General features: G+C 46.8%; 1 protein-coding gene across 6 annotated transcripts; it reads right to left on the reverse strand.

Annotated features, from left to right (window-relative positions):
- Positions 1–217: 217 nt before the first annotated feature.
- Positions 218–17,871, reverse strand: PEX5 (peroxisomal biogenesis factor 5). Of its 6 annotated transcripts, none has more exons than XM_057555896.1 (16): positions 17,788–17,871; positions 16,691–16,853; positions 16,340–16,375; positions 15,936–16,068; positions 15,584–15,715; positions 9,787–9,892; positions 9,183–9,273; positions 8,671–8,781; positions 8,316–8,408; positions 7,830–7,949; positions 3,670–3,813; positions 3,395–3,465; positions 2,781–2,993; positions 2,370–2,535; positions 1,875–2,032; positions 218–1,678 (listed from the first exon to the last, which is right to left on the reverse strand). In XM_057555896.1, exons 2-16 carry the CDS (start codon positions 16,835–16,837, stop codon positions 1,477–1,479), a joined length of 1,923 nt encoding a protein of 640 aa, XP_057411879.1. In that variant the 5' UTR covers positions 16,838–16,853; positions 17,788–17,871; the 3' UTR covers positions 218–1,476. The 6 variants fall into 6 exon arrangements, with proteins under 6 accessions (XP_057411879.1, XP_007170176.1, XP_007170175.1 ...); XM_007170114.2 differs by lacking the exon at positions 17,788–17,871 and adding an exon at positions 17,469–17,643 and having other exon boundaries at positions 7,830–7,919; XM_007170113.2 differs by lacking the exon at positions 17,788–17,871 and adding an exon at positions 17,469–17,643 and having other exon boundaries at positions 7,830–7,925.
- Positions 17,872–19,200: the final 1,329 nt, after the last annotated feature.

The raw sequence follows: 19,200 nt of genomic DNA on the forward strand, positions 1-19,200 counted from the left end.
TCTCCTGCCAAACCATCAGCCCCACGAACACAGGGACCTTGACCACCTTATTCATGTACGTCGCATAGAGTAGGTGCTGAGTAATTCCTTGGTAGACAGATGGGTAATCAATGTACCAATGAGAATTTGAAAGATAAATCGAGAAAAACTGTTGAACACCAACCTCCAAACAGCAACTCCCCTCCCACCATCCCAACTGCACACTCAGTAGCAGGACTCAAAGCCATGTCTGTTCCATTTATTCCTCATACAAATATTTTACAGTTTTATTTTTTAAATCATTTACACATATTCATACAAAGAAAAATAAATTTTAGGATGGAACCTTGGGACCACGGTAGTTTTAAAAAAAAATCTCTCTGACCATTAGCTACTGAAGACAAGGCAAGAGGCTTCGCGGCCACTTCAGTCATTTCTTGGGCTTCTGCATCTCCCCAGCAGAATCCAAGCTGCGCACTCACTTTCCCTCAGCCTTCACCTTGTGGAGGTGATATGGGGGAAGGGGATTTTTCGACCCTCCCCCCCAGAAACATCTCAAGGACAGCAAAGGCTCAGGGTAACACTGAACCCTCTCTTTGTCAGGAATTTGGCAAGACTGCAATTTCTGAACCAACTTTCCAGAAGAGCTAGCTCAATTCCTACTCGCAGGTCTTTCTAAGAGGAGGGGGATGGCTGCACTCGGGACACTCCTCGTCCCACCTGCTCTGTCCTCCCTCCGCAGGGCCCCAAGCCAGAGCCCTTGCCCTGAGCCCATGCGGTCCCTTCGAGGCTCATTCCACAACGAGGCTTCCTCTCCCCACACCCAAACGCTCGGCAGCAATGTAAGCCCGGCAGCCCCTGAGGACCGCTACGGTGACGATGCCAATTACTGCGTGCGGCGTTATCCAGGGACGCTGAGCTACAGCCAGGAGAGGTCCCAGGACGACAGAACTACGAGCACCCCTAAAAGCTCAGCTCTGCTGAGCCACATCAACACTTAAATCAAACAGGCTAACTCCTAACACACCCCACCCTAGACACAGTCATCACAGAGGTGCTTGCTAGAACCTGCCACACACCACTGCCCGAGGAGGCTGTACTATTATCAAGGCCCAGTAAAAGGAGAAAGGGGAGGGGGGCGGGGAGGACAGACGCTACAAATGTGGTAGGCCCCATCAGAAATGGCAGCAGATGACAACCTGTATCTTTGGGTCCTACCCAAAAAGCAGCACCAAGAAAGGGCGTGATGAGCAGAGACCTGGAGCTGGATGGACAGCCCTTGAATTGCCAAGCGACCCCGACAACACAGCTCACTTTCCTACAACTACGCAGGAACTAGAACCCAGACCGCCCACCCCTACACTGAGGCAGCTCCTGAGAGGCAGTACCGCGGTGGTCGTCAGCCCGCCCCCTGGGCAGGCCCATCTGGGGAGAGGGGATCACATCCAGAGCAGGCACCCCTCCAGGCAAACACTCGCAGGGCAGCCCGTCCCACTGTCACTGGGGCAGGCCGAACAGCGCTAGGAGGGCGGACAGATCCCGGGCATCAGCCGCCCCATAGGCGTCGCTCTGGCCTAACATAGACAAGGCTAAACGGAGGGCGCTCCAGATGTTCTCCGACATGGCACCCCCTTCGCCCCGAGGACCCCGGCTTTTCCTCTGCAGGTTCAGGGCCTCCAAAAAGTGTTCCACAGCCTCACTGCAAGGAAGCAGAATGAGAGCTGGTGAGCAGAACACCAGTGGGAGGAGGCAGGTCAGCTGGCATGGGGAAAAAGAAAGCTGGAGCTCGTAGTCAAATAACAGGATCGGAGACTGAGGAGCCAGGGCCAAAGGCAGGGAGAAGGAGTTCATTCGTTCATTCATTCATTCATTCATTCCTCAATAGATACTCTCACCGGTGGGCCCCAAGGTTGATGCAGCTGATGCCCAGGTTGTAGCGGGACCGTATATAGCCAGGCTGGAGCTCGAGGGCCCGACGGTATGCAGCTACTGCTTCTTCACTCTGGTTTCCATTGGCCAGGGTGGCCCCTAGCTTATTCCACAGCAAATAGTCCTAAGATAGGGAGGGACAAGGGTTAGAAACATGAGCCAGGCTCCGATCAAATTCTGCCCGCTCTCCCCCTGGTTCCCCACTCTGATTCTCTAATGTATATTACGATTCCATTCCTGCCTCCACGGGTCACTGTGTGGCCACGATGTAAGCACTCACCCCCCGCAGACTCCCCTAAGTCCAGATGACCCTAGACTCCCGCTCTTCTTTTCCCAATTCTCCCAAGGCAACCAGCACATGGAACACTGGAATGAAATATCCCATGACTCCGAAGGTCCCAACAACGATTCCTCCATAAGGTACAGAGTCCCGTCCTCTCCCTTCCTCCCCTGAGGCTCACATTGGGACAAACGCTGAGGGCGGCTGTGAAGCAGTCCACCGCCTTGTCATACTCCCCACTCAGGTTGAAGAGGACCCCCAAGCCACACTGCACATCGGGGTCAATGGATGTCGGGTCCAGGCGCACAGCCGCCAGGAAGAGCTCTTTCACTTCGAGAAACAGGGAGCTGGACAAGGAAGAAAAAAAATGCAAAAAAGCAGGTGGATGGATACGTCTATATTCCTACCCCTCCCAAATAATCCTTTCACTAACCAATCATACCCCCAAGATGCGTCCATCTCTCCTCCTTCCAATCCTGAGTCTTCCATCCCACTCTTAGACCCTGAGCCTCAATCTATCCAACATTGCACAAGCCAGGTCCTCCTTCTACTCGGGTTGCCACTCGTCATCCCAGGAGCTCCCCACACTCACTCGGACAACAGAGAGCCCAGGATGCGCTTGCTGGGGCCCAGTCCCGCCCCGCTGGCCCCTTCTTCCCCGGCTGCCACCAGGTGGGCATAGGCCGGTGTGTAGCGCAGCCAGTCTCGCAGGGTCTCACAGGCCTGCCGCTGCAGGGACTCGTTGGTGAAGCTTACAGCCAGCGCCATCAGTGCCGTCCGGTTGTCTGGCTTTAGCTCTAGGCACCTGTTCGGACAGAGATGGACAGAGCTGGGCTCTGCAGTGGACACTGCGCCTATCAGCACCCTGGGAGCCGAGCCAAGCTTCAGAACGCAGAGTTACCTGCCAACTCCCTCAGTTAGGGTGTAGAGGGATCCTCTACGGGTGGGTTATTAATAAAGTTACAGACCTGAGAAAGGGAACATTTCAGCAGCCAAGGAACCAGCCAGGGAGGGTCCCACAAATAAAACCAAAAGCTGAGGAACGAATGGAGCCAGTTATCTCCAGACTCACCCCAAACCTTAGAGTTTCATCATGAGAAAACACTCGCGTTAGTAGCCAGAAAGAAGAGAAGGACCTGTCATTCTAAAGGTTATTTGTAGAGCCCTGGGACCACCTCGCCCCCCCTACCCTTTCAGCGTACTCACTTCCGCAGCGCGCTGATGGCTAAGAGTTCTTGCTCATTCTCTGCCTGGGTGGTCCCCAGATACTGCCAAGCCTAGAGGGAAGTTGCCAGATTTCATCACCCCGGTATTCACCTTCCCACTGTTGCTTCCTCTGCTTCCCCCACTCACCATCTCAGTCTCAGAACCCGACCCCAGGCTGTCACCCAGGCCCTAATCCATCTGCACTACCCTTAGGGGCCGCCCTCAAAACTGGAGGGAGCGTCTCTAATCTGAAGTCAGAAGAACGAGCTGCTCACTTCCATGTGCTTGGGGTCTTGCTGCACAGCTGCCTCGAAGAGCAGGACGGCGTTCGGCAGGTCCCCCTCCTCAAGTCGCCGCAGCCCTTCCTCAAAAGGCTGGGGGTGGTCACGCAGGGGGTTCTCCTCCTCAAAGTGGTACCCCTACAAGGAAGGGAAGTCAAGTGAGACCCCATTTCAGAGGGAGCCATCACAGAGCAGCAGGAATGGGAGCTGACAACCAAGACTGAGGCGGAGAAGAAGCTGAAGGCCTCCAAAAAGGTATCCGGATAAATGCCCGCAAATTCTCCATATCATAAAGGAGATCACCTAGGACCACAGTGAAGAAATTCCGTGTCATGCCCACAGCAACTGGAAAGCCAGGCAAACTCGGATCCACGCTGGGATTAAGCTTATTTTAGGAAGTTTTTATCAGCCGGTGTTTCCACATCCTTGATTTCTCATTACTGGACAGAGCACATTTCTTAACAGGATCTGCTTACAGTAATGAGATAAGTTCTCTTTAGCTATTCAAAGGGCATTTCTTGTTATCCTGCAAGAGTGTGATAATGTATAAAGGAAATGCAACTTGGAGTCAGAGGTCCTGCTATTCAAATGCAACTCTTACCCAGCTCACAGAGTCCTGTGCACACTGACTGGATAGCGTGTGTTCAAGCACTCTGAAAATTTTAATTTATTCCCCAATTTCATTCTTAAAAGTTATTAATATTAATCTGTATCTGATAGTAAATGAAAGCTAGATTCCAAAATCCTGAGGGCAGAAAACGCTTCAGAAAGACAAGTCCTCTTCTAGCTGAGGCTTTCTCGTTTGAGGGAAGTTATGATGCTCTGTGCAGAGTTCTGTCCCCAGGTCTTCCACGTAGGCAGAGAGGTGTTAAGATAAAATGGGTCCCTAGTAAGCATGTGACTTGGGACAAGGGAATAAAATGCTCCTTTTTGGATAGTAGTGGTTACCATCACAAAACAATACCCCAGAATGAAAACAAGATGCAAAATACAGGGCAGGGCCCTTTCTAAATGTAGTTAAGGACAAATCAGAATGAAACTGTACGAAATAAAGATATGAGTGAGGTCCTTCTTCACTATCATTGTGAAACTGCTCAAGAACCAGAAATGCTTAAATCTTGCCAGCAAAGTTCTAAACCATTGTAAGTAATCTGCAAATTATTTGTGACAAGTAAAAATTAAATAATTACAATGGGGATTTAAGAAGCGAGACATACAGGAGATGGATTTGGGATAAATGTATAAAAAGTATATTCACGTTGAGAATAGGTAATGTTCCTGGGACACCTCCGTGCAACAGGAAAACTCAGAAGATAGAAAAGGACCCTAGAACAAGGATCAGCAAGGGGCAGAGGATAAATATTTTGTCACAACTACTCATCTCCACCAGAGCAGTGAGAACGTAGCCACAGATGATATGTAAACAAGCATGGCTGTGTTCCAATAAAACTCTATTTATGGACACTGAAGTTTGAATTTTATCAATGTATAATTTTCACATTTCGCAAATTATTACTTTTCATCTTTTTAAAACCATTTAAAAACGTTAAAACCATTCTCAGCTCACGGGCCATTAAAAAAAAAAAAAGGTGGAAGGACAGATTTCCCGTGGGCCATAGTTTGCCAGCCCCACCTAGACTATGAGAGTTCCACAAGATAAAGCCTTCTGCATTCACCCTCGACTATTGCCCATCCTCAATCCATGTTTTAAGCCACCCCGTAGGAAACAGATCATTGTCACCTATAACACAATTTCCTAATGAAAGTAATTCCTGCCTCTCAGAGCTACTGAGAGCATCAAATGAGAATATCTGCCACAGCCTTACCAAAAAGCTTAAGATACTATGCGTGAATAGGTATTATCCTCAGCAGACAATGCAACAAATCAATTCCATCACGTTGCAACCACAGGGTTCTCTAAGTATGCTCTTGTCCGTGTTATCGATCCTCCTTGAGGTTTTATCAATTGCTGATCAGAGAGGAATTTTTCAAAAGTAGAATATTTGTATAGATGAAAAAAAAAAAGTCCTCTGGAGGAACCTTTAACAACCCACAGGATGCAGGATAAGCTTGGGATCACTGTTGCATCTTAAAAAGTCTAATCCAAGCCAATCATTAGTCTAATCCAAGCCAATCATGATCCTATGATTTCATAGTATCATACTGCAAAAATAGGATCACTACTAAGTAGAGCGTGTCCCATCACAGAAATTTCTCCTTCACGCTAACAGTATACAGTATCATATCTGCTCCAGCTGTAGGTGTAGCCTTGAAAATTTAAGGATCATGAATAAAAAATATGACATTCAGATACCCATGAATTTACCTGATAGAGTCAGATCCACATTTGAAAAAAAAAACAAGTACTATTGACATATAATTTATTAACAGTTTAACAAAAGGCAGACAAAATCTGGGACATTAATGCAAATGTTTCTAATCCTAATTTTGCAATATCCCAAGGTATCAATGATATCAAAATAGGGTTCAAAGATCTAAAAACATAATTATGTTTTTAAGTTTTGAATTAAAGAATTTATTCCAACTATCATGTCATTGATACAGAAGTAAAAAATGCTAAGAGGAGAGCTATGTCTGTATTTATCAAAAACCAGGAAATTTTTTTTTTAATTTATTTTATTTTTATTTATTTCTTGGCTGTGTTGCATCTTCACTGCTGTGCACGGGCTTTCTCTATTTGTAGCGAGCGGGGCTACTGCTCATTGCAATGCACGGGCTTCTCATTGCGATGGCTTCTCTTTTTGCGGAGCACGGGCTCCAGGTGCATGGGCTTCAGTAGTTGTGGCACGTGGGCCCTAGAGCACGCAGGCTTCAGTAGTTGTGGCACATAGGTCAGTAGTTATGGCTCACAGGCTCTAGAGTGCAGGCTCAGTAGTTGTGGTGCACGGGCATAGTTGCTCCGTGGCATGTGGGATCTTCCCGGACCAGGGATTGAACCCGTGGCCCCTGCATTGGCAGGCAGAGTCTTAACCACTGTGCCACCAGGCAAGTCCCAGGAAATTTTTATCTAAACTTTATACCTTGCCATTTATCAGTCGACAGGGCCTGTGCAACTTATCAAGTGTCTATTACAAATTAATAAAAGTACTATCTCCAGGTATTTCCTTCAGTTCTTCCTCATCACAAGTCTATAGAAGAAACTCTTACTATGGAAAAACCAGAGGACGGGGTCCCAAAAGGTAAGCTCCCTTTTCTATTATATCACAGAACAACTCTCAGAAAGTCAGGCTGGGATAATAAACAAAATCATCCTTTTCCTAGTACTAAGATTTTCATTGGCTTTTAAATCCTAGCCTTTTCTAACTTATCTTGAACTCTGTTCTTCTCTATCTTTGCAAGATCTACCTCCAGAATCCTGGCCCTCTAGTTCTAGCCCCAACCAGGTCTGAGCTGAGAAAAAGACACCACTGATCACCTCCCCAGTTCCTGTTTTGCCATTTTCAAAACCAAGCAATTCTCTCCCTCCCCAATCAGGCTTCAACTCACAGCTCAATTATTACCCACATGTCCAAATACCCCACAACCCACAAGCAGATTTTTTTCACAGTGATACCCCGATATAACATATGCTTCTAAGGCAACAGTATATACTACATGCAAAATTCAATCATTCTTCACCACCAACTTCTGGGAAATTTTCCTAGCATTTGAATCATTTAATATAATTCTTTGAAAATACCCTAAATTGGGGGCAAGAGATCAGAATTTAAAATAAATTTGTGAGTTAAAAAGTTAATAGATACTAAGGTGGAGGGCAGAGAGATGGCCTACCACCTACCACTCTCTACCAAAGGAGCTATCAATCTTCTTAAAATGTTTTCAACCAACCTCCAAAGCAGAGCTCCTTCCTCCGTGCTCTTATTGCATCGTGTGCAAACCTCTACTCTAGGTATTCTGTCGCTTATTGTTGTTATTTGACAAGGGTGGTCTATTATCATTAACTTTTATATCCCAAGAATAAAGCATACTCTCAATAACTGGAGGAGAGCAGGGGCAAGGGAATAATTCAGGCTGCCTTTCACGGAAAGGGGCTCAAGAAAATAATTACTTAAAAGTGGGTACCCTTCAGATTTAGGATTAAAGGAGAGACAATAAAACAAGGAAATCCTGCAGTCTGAAAAACTAGTTCTCACCTTATCATAGGAAGCAGACGTGAGGTCATCATAGTCAGAAAGCCAGGGGTGGGCCTCAGCATCCCGTTTTGCCATCTCCTCCAACTCCGCCTGCAACTTGTCCCAGAAATCGACATCAGACTGTAAGGAAGGGAAGGCAGGTAGAAAAAGAAGATTCATCGTGACCACCCCGCCCCACCCTTAGTTCCACTAAGATGGAGTCCCTATGGCAGTAGTTCTTTAACTTCAATGTGTTTAAGATCATCTGAAGAGCTTTTTTTTCATGCAGGTTCCTAGGTCCTACCCCCAGATTCTGACTCAGTAGTCTGTGATGCCCAGGAATTTGCATTTTTGATAGGCAACCACCCCATCCCAAGCAATTCTGCCAAAGATAACCCAAGAACATTATGAAATACAATGTTCACCCATCTTTGATGTTAAGACACCCACTCTCTCCAAAGAAGTGTTTTCTCTTGGACTGGTTATACCTGTACTAGCTGCTCTCACCTCTATAGCTGACTTGGCTCGTTCAAACTCCATATCAAGAGCAGATGTGTTTACTGGTCGTGTGAACTGGTCAACCCAGGCCTCTGAAGTACCCTGTGACAAAGAAGGATGGTCATAGCACCACCACCAACTTTCTACCCACTAAATATCAACTAAATATCCATTAGACACCACCAACCTGGGCACTTCTGAGAAGAACATTCTCAGAATCTCTTTCCCACCCACTCAGGACCTGGATGCTACCAAACGAGCTGGCAATAAGATCCCTTCCCCATCTGGGACCACTGACCACTGAACCCACGGCCGGGGGCACCAGCTGGCTCTGAGGTAGGACTGGGAGGTGACAGTGTCCTACCTGCTGCTGAATAAACTCTGCTGCCCACTGCTCTGCCTGAGCTCGGCCCAACCCTGCGCCGGACTCCAGGGACACCTGCCCCTCGCCAATCTGCCGCACGAATTTCAGGAACTGGGGCACAGAGACACACACAGGCCACTTGGGAGAGGACTTCCGGGTGTGCCCTCTCAACCATGCCCAGAGAAGCCTGCACTTACCCCTCCCCTTGACCATCTCTAGCTACAGACAAGACAGGCTAAAGACCCTGGAAAAAGCAGAGAGCAAAAAGAAAGGGATTTCTGGCTCGAGAGATCTGAGAAGGCACAGAAAAGACAAAGGGTTAGTAGGCAAGGAAATGAGGGCAAGAATACTGGAAGAAGAGGCAGGGTCATGAGTCTCTGTTCTCCAGACAGGAAGGAGTGGACCTCGGATCTCATCTCTTTCGCCTTAAACTAAACTGGGGTAAGAGAAGCAGGACTCCTGGCTTCTCAGACCAGCTCTGCTGGGCAAAGCAGCAGCAGCACGTGGCTCACCTCAGAGTTAGCCAACTTGGGGTCGTCCACCTTGGCCACAAAGTCGCTGGCCATGTGCTGCAGGTCCTCCTCGGGCTGGTATTCATCACACCTGGGACAGGCGAGGACTCGCTCATTTTACACATTAGTCTGCCACATCCTTCCCCACTCCCAGCCCATGGCAATTACAGTTCTCATCAGGGAACAGAGAGGGTGACACTACTCCTCTCTCTGGTTGAGGACCTACTAATTCCAATTTACATTAAAGAAGGACATTTGGGCAGGAGTGGCAAAGCACTAGCTACATGCTTTCACCTCTCTCTTTCCCAAACGCGTCTTTCCAGAGAGAAGGAATAGACAGTTGCAGGCTCCAAATTAAAAGGGGAACAGGGTGCATAAGATAAAGTTACAAAGTTTTGGTAGGATAGTTAGGATTCTCGACTCGATTATATTTGAGACGTAAATGAATCGGGGTAATAATACAAGTGGAAACGTTAGAGCAGAAAATGAAGGGATTGCAACTTGGTTTAAGAATGTGGATAGAGGAGTTTGGTGGAGGGGAGCAGGAAAACCGCCCAACACTCCTTCCACAGGGATCCATCCCGAGAGAAGGGGCTGGACTCACCAGCGATCAGTGGCAGCTGTTCCCTCTGGCTCTCCCAGCCACAGCTTCTCCTCCGACTGCTCCAGATATTCCTCAGCCCAGCGGGCCGGGGACACAGACAAAGGGTCTGCAAGGAGCAGAGAGGTGGGGAAATCAGTGAGGGATCAGGAAAGGGAGAATACTAACTTAACCAAGTCAAAGCAGAATCCCTCAGAGACCACTGGTCAAAAGAAAAAACTACTAAATTTTCAACACCCAACCTGCTCCCAAGGGGCCTAGGGCAGAAGGTTACTGAACTGGGGACAGGAGACCAAATAAGGAGGCTCAGGAGAGAAGTAGGGACCAAACCCTTTTGTTTGAAGTGCAAGAGCCCTCACTAAGAAATAGCGGGCCCTGGGCTCCACCTTCCTCAAAGGTACTGCAGGCACCTGGCAGGGAACCAGGGGAGAACAGAGGAGCTCCCATTCCTTAACCAAACCTTGGTCTGTCCTCCATCTACAGAGTTCACACCCTCCCAACAAAAGGAGCCTCATAACTGGGAGACTGGGATCGACATATATACACTACTGATACTATGTATAAAATAGATAACTAATGAGAACCTACTGTATTGCACAGGGAACTCTACTCAATGCTATGTGGTGACCTAAATGGGAAGGAAATCCAAAAAAGAGGGGATATATGTATAGGTACTGCTGGTTCACTTTGCTGTACAGTAGAAACTAACACAATATTGTAAAGCAACTATACTCCAATAAAAATTAAAAAAAAAAAAAAAAGGAACCTCATATTTCATCCTAATATACCCACCAAGAGAATCTGAGAAGCAGAACGCTGGGCTAGAACTAAAGATACATGGGTCCACTCTTCCCACTGGATTTTTTTTCATTTTTTGAGATGTAACATACAAACATGAAGGTACGTAAAGTGTACCAAACTTAGGTGTGCTGCTTCATTAATTTCTACCCGTGAACACACTCAAGCCACCACCACCCGGATCACGACATGGACCGTCTACAGTTCCCTCACAGGCTCCCGCAGGCCCGCACCCCCCGGGATAAACATTATTCTGAACTCTGTCACTTTTGACTGCTTTTGAGAGCTATGTTTTTAAGTCTAATTCCAGAAATCACCTTAGCAACTCTCATGAAAAAGGGCACTGCTGCAACATCAGAATAAACATATCACATGAGGGCGCTGAACTTTTCTCAACCTCCAGGACTTCGCTCTTTACTATTCTAGGGCCAGGAAAACAAAAAAGTAATGACACAGATTAGTTAAAGGATTTAAAGGGCCCCTAAAGAGTGAGTGCACGTAGAGAAGGATGGGCCGGCGTGTTCCTTCCTTCTGCTCTGCACCCATATCCTTACAAATGGCCACCCTGTCTTTGTCCCTAATTTGAAGATCTGTTACTGCTTTTAACACCAAGAAGGCAGGTTTACCTCCTCGGGATTCATATACAACAGAACTTTCTATTCCATTTAGCTGAGACTCTGCCTGAATATTTTCAACAAACTCATCTCAACATCTGAGAAAATAATGTCAAAATCTGGAAAAGAAAGAAAAAAAAAGATCAAGGCTCACAGATTTCACCTAATCATAAATAATAAGTGATTTATTACTAATAAAATAAAAGATACAGTTGACAATTTTTTTGATCACAGACTTGGTCTCTTAATTTCGAGAACTCTTAACATTTATATCAAGATTTCCCTCACTAGCTTTTACAGGCAACATTTCTCTTTCCTTTGCCCCGACTAGACTGCTAGCTCAAGTCTGGAGACCTAATAAGGAAATGCTTAATACCCCGTCCCATTCTGCTGAAAAATAACCAGTCCTTCCTCCTCACTCTCCAGCCACTCCCTCTCAACTAGAGTGTTTCACAAAAGCATATTCTGGCCAAAAGTACTCCTCAAATTACACAGAACACCATTTCTATGAAATGCTCTTCTAAAGGACGAGCACCAACAGAAAAAGTACAAAGCACCTGGACCTTAAAACAGACAAGAGGTAGTTTAGAAAAAAGAATCCCAGAGATGAGACAACCTCAAATAGCTGTAATTTGGTATTTAGCCATGTTGGCCACAAGACTCAGGATTTTCTGGCATTGGGAACCTGCTCCAACAAAGAAGTCAAAATAAAATAACCAAAAGAATACTACCTGGCCTTCATAATATTTTTTGAGAAATTCTTACAGAAAATCAGATCCATCTGGATACCTGTGAGATGGAAGCAACTAAGTCCTGCTGAGTGGGAGGGACTATCCTAGGTCACAGAAATCATAGAGTGACAACCAACAACCTAGGTACCACCTCTGATTCAGGGCGTTCACCTGGCCTAGGTTCTCACTGTGTGTTCATTTCATCTAGGCACATCTACCCCAAGCTCAACAGTCAAAAACTCAGAACTTCCCACCTTCACCCATGAAAGTTTCCACATCCACTAAGTAACACAGTGACCAAGAATGCAGGTTCTAGGGTCAGGCTACCTGCACTCACATCCCAACTCCACCACTTATTCACTGTGAGTCTCCAGACAAGTTATCAACCCTCTAAGTTTCCAATTCCTTATCTATGAAGTAGATATAATAATAGCTACCTCACAGGGATTCTTGTGAAGACCAGATGAGATAATGCCTATGCAAAGCACAGAGTAACAAATATTAGCTATTATTATCATTACTGTCTGCTCAAGGCAAATCCATACAAAAGTGGAAAACATCACAATGAGATTATTATTCCTTTTATTCCATAGCCTCTTCCTCTGCCATCCAGGGGAGAGCTACTGCCAATCATCATCTGCTACTGATGGCCACTGCCCTTCCTATGAAAGTGCAGGTTTATCTCTCATAATTGTCATATGAACCTCACACACCATTTTAGCTGAGGGTGTCTAAACTCAAAACCCCTTAAAGATGAGTTTCTTCCCTAGAGCTGAGCAATCACAAGATGGACGATTATTTGGCCCAGAAGATTGGGGTGAGAGGGAGGAGTGGAATTCCATCAAGAACCATTTCATACTAAAAAATGAGCTTCATGTGGTAATGGAATAATTCCATATCTTGATTGCAGTAATGGTTATGCAAATCTACATATGTGATAAAACTATAAACATACAAATAAAGGCATGTAAAACTGGTGAAATCTAATAAGATCTGTGGATTGTACCAGTGGCAATTTTCTGTTGATATTGTACGTAACTAACAAATGCAAAATGTCACCACCGGCGAAAACAGAGGGAAAGACACACAGAACCTTTCTGTACATTTTTTTGCAACTTCCAGTGAAACTATATTTCCAAATACAACATTCAAACAAGAAAAAAACTAAGCTTCAAGGTTTCTTTTAAACTAGATTCTAGAATCCTAACAATGGGGAGTTAAGAATAATAAAGATTTAAAGAATATAACCTTCTCTCAACTTGCAGTCTACTTATCCACAAAGAAATAGGTAACCTATATCATTACTGTAATAATATCAGCTATAAATGTTATGAGGCTAGTATCCACGGGTTCCACATCCACGGATTCAACCAACTGTGGATGGAAAATATTCAGAGGGAGAGGGGCAGGGGATTTCTACAAAGTTCCAAAAAGCAAAACTTTGAATTTGCCCCATGCTGGCGACTATTTACAAAGCATTTACATTGTATTAGATATTATAATAATCTAGAGATTTAAAGTATACGGGAGGGTAGGTTATATGCAAATACTATGCAATTTTATATAAAGGACTTGAGCAATTTTATATATAAAATAGCAATTTTATATAAAGGACTTGAGCATCCAGGATTTTGGTAACCACACGGGTCCTGGAACCAATCCCCTGCAGATACCAAGGGATAACTGTACTAGAAAATCAATCCCCGTTAGCTCTTTCTCCCAGATCTCAATTCTCTCATTCAATAAATTCTGAAGGGCCGCTACATACAAAGCAATATACTACTGCAATAGGACATTTATATGAAGGCAGATCCCACATAGCTCAATATCCCTTTCCAGCTTTCCATATCCCTGCTTCTGTGAAGCAGGCACAGTTCCAAAAAAATGTACAAAACAGAGGAAGAGAGAGATCTCCCAAAGACAATTTAACAGGTAAGACAGGTCCAACATGTTTTTCTAAAGTAGTTTTTCATTTACAGGTTAAGGAAGATTTCAATGGCTCCAAGTATTCAACTAATTTTAACAAAAATCTCATCAATCTCAATGCTTATAGTAGTGATGATTTTTTTCCTGAATTATCAAAAATGACTGATGCCCATACATTTTAACAGAAGTCTCTCTGCGATAAGAAACAGCACTTAAATCTAAGGTTTGTACAAAAAGCTGAGTTTCAGTCTGGTGGCGGGTCTTTATTACAGCTCAGATTTTCCAATTGGGGCAATTCCACACAGAAGATTCTCAATGATAGTGTAATGATTCTAAGTATGGAGCCTGGAGTCAGACAGACATGAGTTTGCATATAATCTTTGTTACTGAATGATTTCAGACAAAAGTATTAACCCTTCCAAATCTGTTTCCTTGTCTATAAAATGGGGGAGGAATACCTACCTTGTATTTCTGTGAAGCTCAACTGGCTCTGAGAATATAAAGTGCATAGAAACCAAGAATACCCATTGTTCTTCCTTAAACTCTAACTTAAAGGAGGGAAAGGAAGTCATGATAAAAGAGACCAACAGCTTTTACTAAAGGTGAGTTTTAGTTGTTAGATTTGGGGGTTTTTCTCTTGTGTGTGGAGGAAGCCCTGTCTTTAGGAGAATAAAAATGATTGGGGGCACGGGGTACCAATTAGGTCCCATCAATCATGTCATGAAAATTCAGGAACTATGATGATGTGAGCACCCTGAGAGGCCAGAATCTTTGCAACTTTCTCCCTTTATCTCTTTTGTGATTCTTGATTTCTTAGATTGGAAACAGGCTAACAGTGCTCTCTTTGAGAGCAATCAGGAAGAGCAAAGAGAAGGAGAATGCCCTTGCCCAGGCCTGTAATCAGAAAGGCTTGGGGGAGAAGAATCAGTCCCCCAGGATGCAGTGAGCACAGACAACTCAAAGAGGGAAAATTAGGCTGGGACCCTGAAGAGCTTAAGTTGCAGACCTGGCAGTATAGCATAATGAATGGGTAAGCCCACAGACTCTGGAATCATTCAAACCCAGAATCAAATCCCATTTCCACCACTTACAAAGCTGTGACTCCTTGGGCAAATTATTTAAGCTCTCAGCCTCAGTTTTCTTATCTATATACTAGGAATAATAACTACCTCAAGGGTTCTCAGGGGGATTAAACGGACAATGAATTTAAAGCACTAAAACAAAGCCTAGAACATGGTTAAGTAAACATTAGCTCTTGTTATTAATTTTTATTATTATCATCAAGACCATATACTTCAGGCCTTTGAACTCCACAATTCCACTTTCCAAGGCTCTAACCCTGTTCAAGATGACTTAATGCCAGAATCCCAAGGGATGTGTTAAACATTTCTCTCTTCCTGGGCAACACTGCCATCCATCCAATCTGCGGATCCTCTCCACCAAACTACAGTACTAAAGTTCCAGATAACAAAGGAGAAAACCTAACTCCTCGTGTTCTCTCTCTCCTCAAAATCTCTTATCCAGTTCAAACTCACGCCTCTGTTTAATATAAGTTTCAATTCCCTGTTACCACCTAAGAGAAATCAGGTTCAGTGCCCTATAGGAAAGAGTCAAGAGTCCAGAAAGGTCATAAGCAGCTAAAATCACTCTATACCCTAAAATGAATGAGGGTAACAGTGTAGAACTTTGCATCACAGGAACCATTGTAGATCTTCCCATAAGAAGCCTCACCTGTAACTTCAGAGATGAACTCTTGGGACCAGTCAGTCTCATTGTAATCCTGAGTTACATCCACAGCATCTCCAGCTGCAAGAAACTCCTGGGCCCAGTTCTCCGACAAGGCCAAGTCTGCCACACCAGGGGCTTAAGAGAGAGATAGAGAGAGAACTAAGGAAAATACCTATCATTCTATCATGCCTAAGGAACCCTGAGTGCACATGAAAACACTCTGTTCCTTTTGTCTCCTTCTGCATCTCAGTTCTGCAATACCAGCAGCATCTAAATACGGAATCCCCTTGTCCCTACCTGCACAGAAAATAGTGACCCCCGCCCCCCCACACCCAGAACCAGACGCTGGACCCACCTCTCTGGGGTGCCTGGCGGAAGTTTGACTGTTCAATCTCCTGCATCTCTGCCAGGAGGTCATCCATCTTGAACGTCTGAGGGGCACGGGATACAAGTGGTGCATTCTGGTCCTGGAGGAATTCGGCCACCAACTGTCAGAAGAGAGATGGTGAAATGAACCCAGCAAGAGACAGGGGCCCATTGGATGCGGGATACTAACATCAAACACAAGGAAAGCGAAACACAGAAACTACAGATTTGGAAACACTCGAAGAGTACTTAAAACAAAAACAAGCAGGCGAGCTGAGGCAAATCTCATTTGATCAGGGAAGTCCACAGATTGAAATATGGATGAGCCAAGTTTAAAGTAAAAAATACAATGGGCGAACGAAAAATGCGACAGAAAAGACTGGCATTATTTACCTCGTCTTCAGAGGCTACCCCCAAAGGCTTAGAGACCTAAGACAAAAGAAAGGGAGACAATATGGTACAGTGGTGAAGACCACAGCCACACAACTCAGTTAACCCTGGGTTAAAATTCCAGCTCTTCCATTCATAAGGCAAGTCACAAAACTTCTCAAAGCCTCAGTTTCCTCATCTATAACATGGTTGCCTTCGTCTATATAAAGACATTCAATGTTTAATATAGTAAACACCCATTGCCTGGCAACTATTATCATTTGCAACACAATAGAGACAGCAGTTATCCCAAAGTGTGCATCGGACCCTCCATCCCAGGTCACAACTCGGGCTTTCCGCCTGAAGAACACTCACCGCCTCCGAGGCTGGGGCTCCTGGGGGCCAGGGGCCAGGCCTCAACCCCTCCTGCCGAAAGGCCTTGTCCTGGGTGAAGTGCCCGGCCAGCTTCATGAGCGGGTTCGCACCCCCGCATTCCGCCTCCACCAGCTCCCGCATCGCCATGGTGACCGCCGGCTCTCTGATGGGCAGAGGTTTGGAACTGAGGTTCCCGGAGCCAAACCCCTCCCCAACCCACAACTCAGCCCGTATCTGGGGGAGGCGGTTGTTGGCCGCTGGCCACTCTCCAGCCCTGCGCCTTCTGCTACGGCCCCCACCTCTGCCAGGAGTCGGGGGGTCGGTGCCCTCCTGCCGCCCCCCTCAAAGGCCACCGCTCTCCGCCTGGGCCTCTCCAGCGGCCTCCACGACTGCGGTCTCAGGCGGCGGGACAGGCGGCAGCCGCCCCCCACAGACGGGCCTGAACCCCAGGGGACCGGGAGGACAATTCCGCAACTGAGCTGTACGGGGGCATTGGCCGGGCAAGGGAGAGGGGACACGCCGCGGGACCGTAAGCCCAGTCCCCTACACCCGCAGTCACCGGGCGAGCACTGCTGGGGGCCATTCCCTCTCCGTAAGTCACCTGAGCCCCTCCCGCTGCTCGGCCGGTCCCGGCCCACCCCTCCCGCGCTCAGAGCACCCAGTCTCCCCTACCCGGGTCGCTGCTCAAGCTCCGCCCCCCGCGACCCGCGAGGACACCGCGAGGGCTGCGGGAAGACCAGGAAGGTGTCCTCGCGCCCCCTCGGGGCCCCGCACTCACCACTGCGCGCGAAGCCGCACGACCAGCCGGGGTACCTGGTGCGGGCTGGAGGGGGAGGGGAGAGAAGGGGTTGGGGAGCCGGGTGGGGGGAACTCGGGCATAAAGGGGCCGTGACCGCCGCGCGACGGTCGCGGACCTGCGGAAGCTGTTTGGAGGGGCGGGGCCTTAAGTCTGCGACGCAGCGTGATGGGAGGAGCCATGGGTCTTAAAGGAGAAGTCTTGGAGCCTCGACTCTGCGAGTACTGGAAAGGATCGCGGACGCTAGGAATTGTTTGATGGAAAGCTCAAAGAAGAATGGAGCTAGGAGGGGCTTCCTGACCTTTGGGGGAAAGCCGAACACGCAGATCCTGGACTCAGATCATTCTGCCTCTTCCCGGGGGCGTATGGTGACCCAAGGGGATTCCCTCCCTTTCTGGGCCTCGGTTTTAGAGAAAGGCCCTAATGCGGGAGTGGTGGGGGTCAAATCCGGGGCCTTCCCCAGCCTTCTAGGCCTAACCCCTTCCAAACTGCCCCTAGCAGGACAGCGTCACAGTCTCCATGGTGACAGAGGCCTGCCCCCAATCCCTCTGCCACATCTGCGTATTGGGGGAAATAGCACTGGATGACGACAAATTCCGGTGACTAAAGTAGGGTCAACGCATCCTGAGACCTCAAGCCGATAACCTACTGGGAAGGTGCACAGTGAGTCACTCCTCTCCCCTCCTTCCTCCCTCACCGCTGGTCAAGGTCACCGTGGTGGCCTTATTCCCACTGCCCCAGACAGGGAATGCACAAATATGATGCAAGAAGTGATCTTTAATCACGAAATAAGCCTCAGGCCCCACCATCTGCCACAGAATTGGCTCTGGTGTCAAACCTCAAGGACACTGGGAAACAAACCCTGAAATCTCACCTGCCTCCAAGTCCAAGGGTGTCCCGATGTCATGAAGAAGGAAGGGCAGGAGGTGCTCAGGGCTGCTGGTAGATGGGCAAGGACAGGTCCGTGCCAAAAGGACAAAAGTACCGTCCCAGCCTAGGGTACAGGAGAGGAGGCAGGTAGTCAGCAGGTGGCACCCAGGGCCAGGCTGGCTTCCTGGCTGTCCTGCAGATTTCACAGTTGGAGGCCCCAGGGGACCAGAGGGGCATGGCTGTGTAAACTCGTCCCTGAGATGGTAGAGAAGCTGTTCTGACACCTCAGGGGAACAGAACAGCAGGGAAAACCTGAGACTGTGCAAAATTTCTCTTTTTCCTTACCTTTTCACCATGGATCCCAGCCCTTGCCTGTTTTCTGGTCTCAGGCTGACATTGTAAAGCAAATACCTAGTACCTAATAAACTAAACCATGCCAGTGAGGAAGGGATGCCCTCTGGAAAGTGCATACTTTAAAAAAGAGGATCCCTGGAGAGAGCAATGTTTAACTGAAAGCATATGATACAGTAGAATGTCAGAAAATCAAGGCAACCAGATCCCAGTACCATTCAAACCATAACACACACATAACTTTCAGCTCTGCTAGGCATTTAGTAACCGATTAACAATAACTCACTATGTATGCCGCTTGTAGGAGAATCCTAACAATGATAATAACAGATGTTTATTGAATGCTTACTTAAATCCAGGCATTGTACTAAACCTTTTACGTGCATTAACACTTTTAATCTTCATAGTACCCCTGTGAAATAGGTATTACTAATCCCACTTCACAATTAAGACTTAGCCAAAAGTCACACAGCTAGGAAGTCAAAGTTCAATC

The sequence above is a fragment of the Balaenoptera acutorostrata genome, chromosome 11, assembly GCF_949987535.1.
Source record: "Balaenoptera acutorostrata chromosome 11, mBalAcu1.1, whole genome shotgun sequence".
Classification (NCBI taxonomy): domain Eukaryota; kingdom Metazoa; phylum Chordata; class Mammalia; order Artiodactyla; family Balaenopteridae; genus Balaenoptera; species Balaenoptera acutorostrata.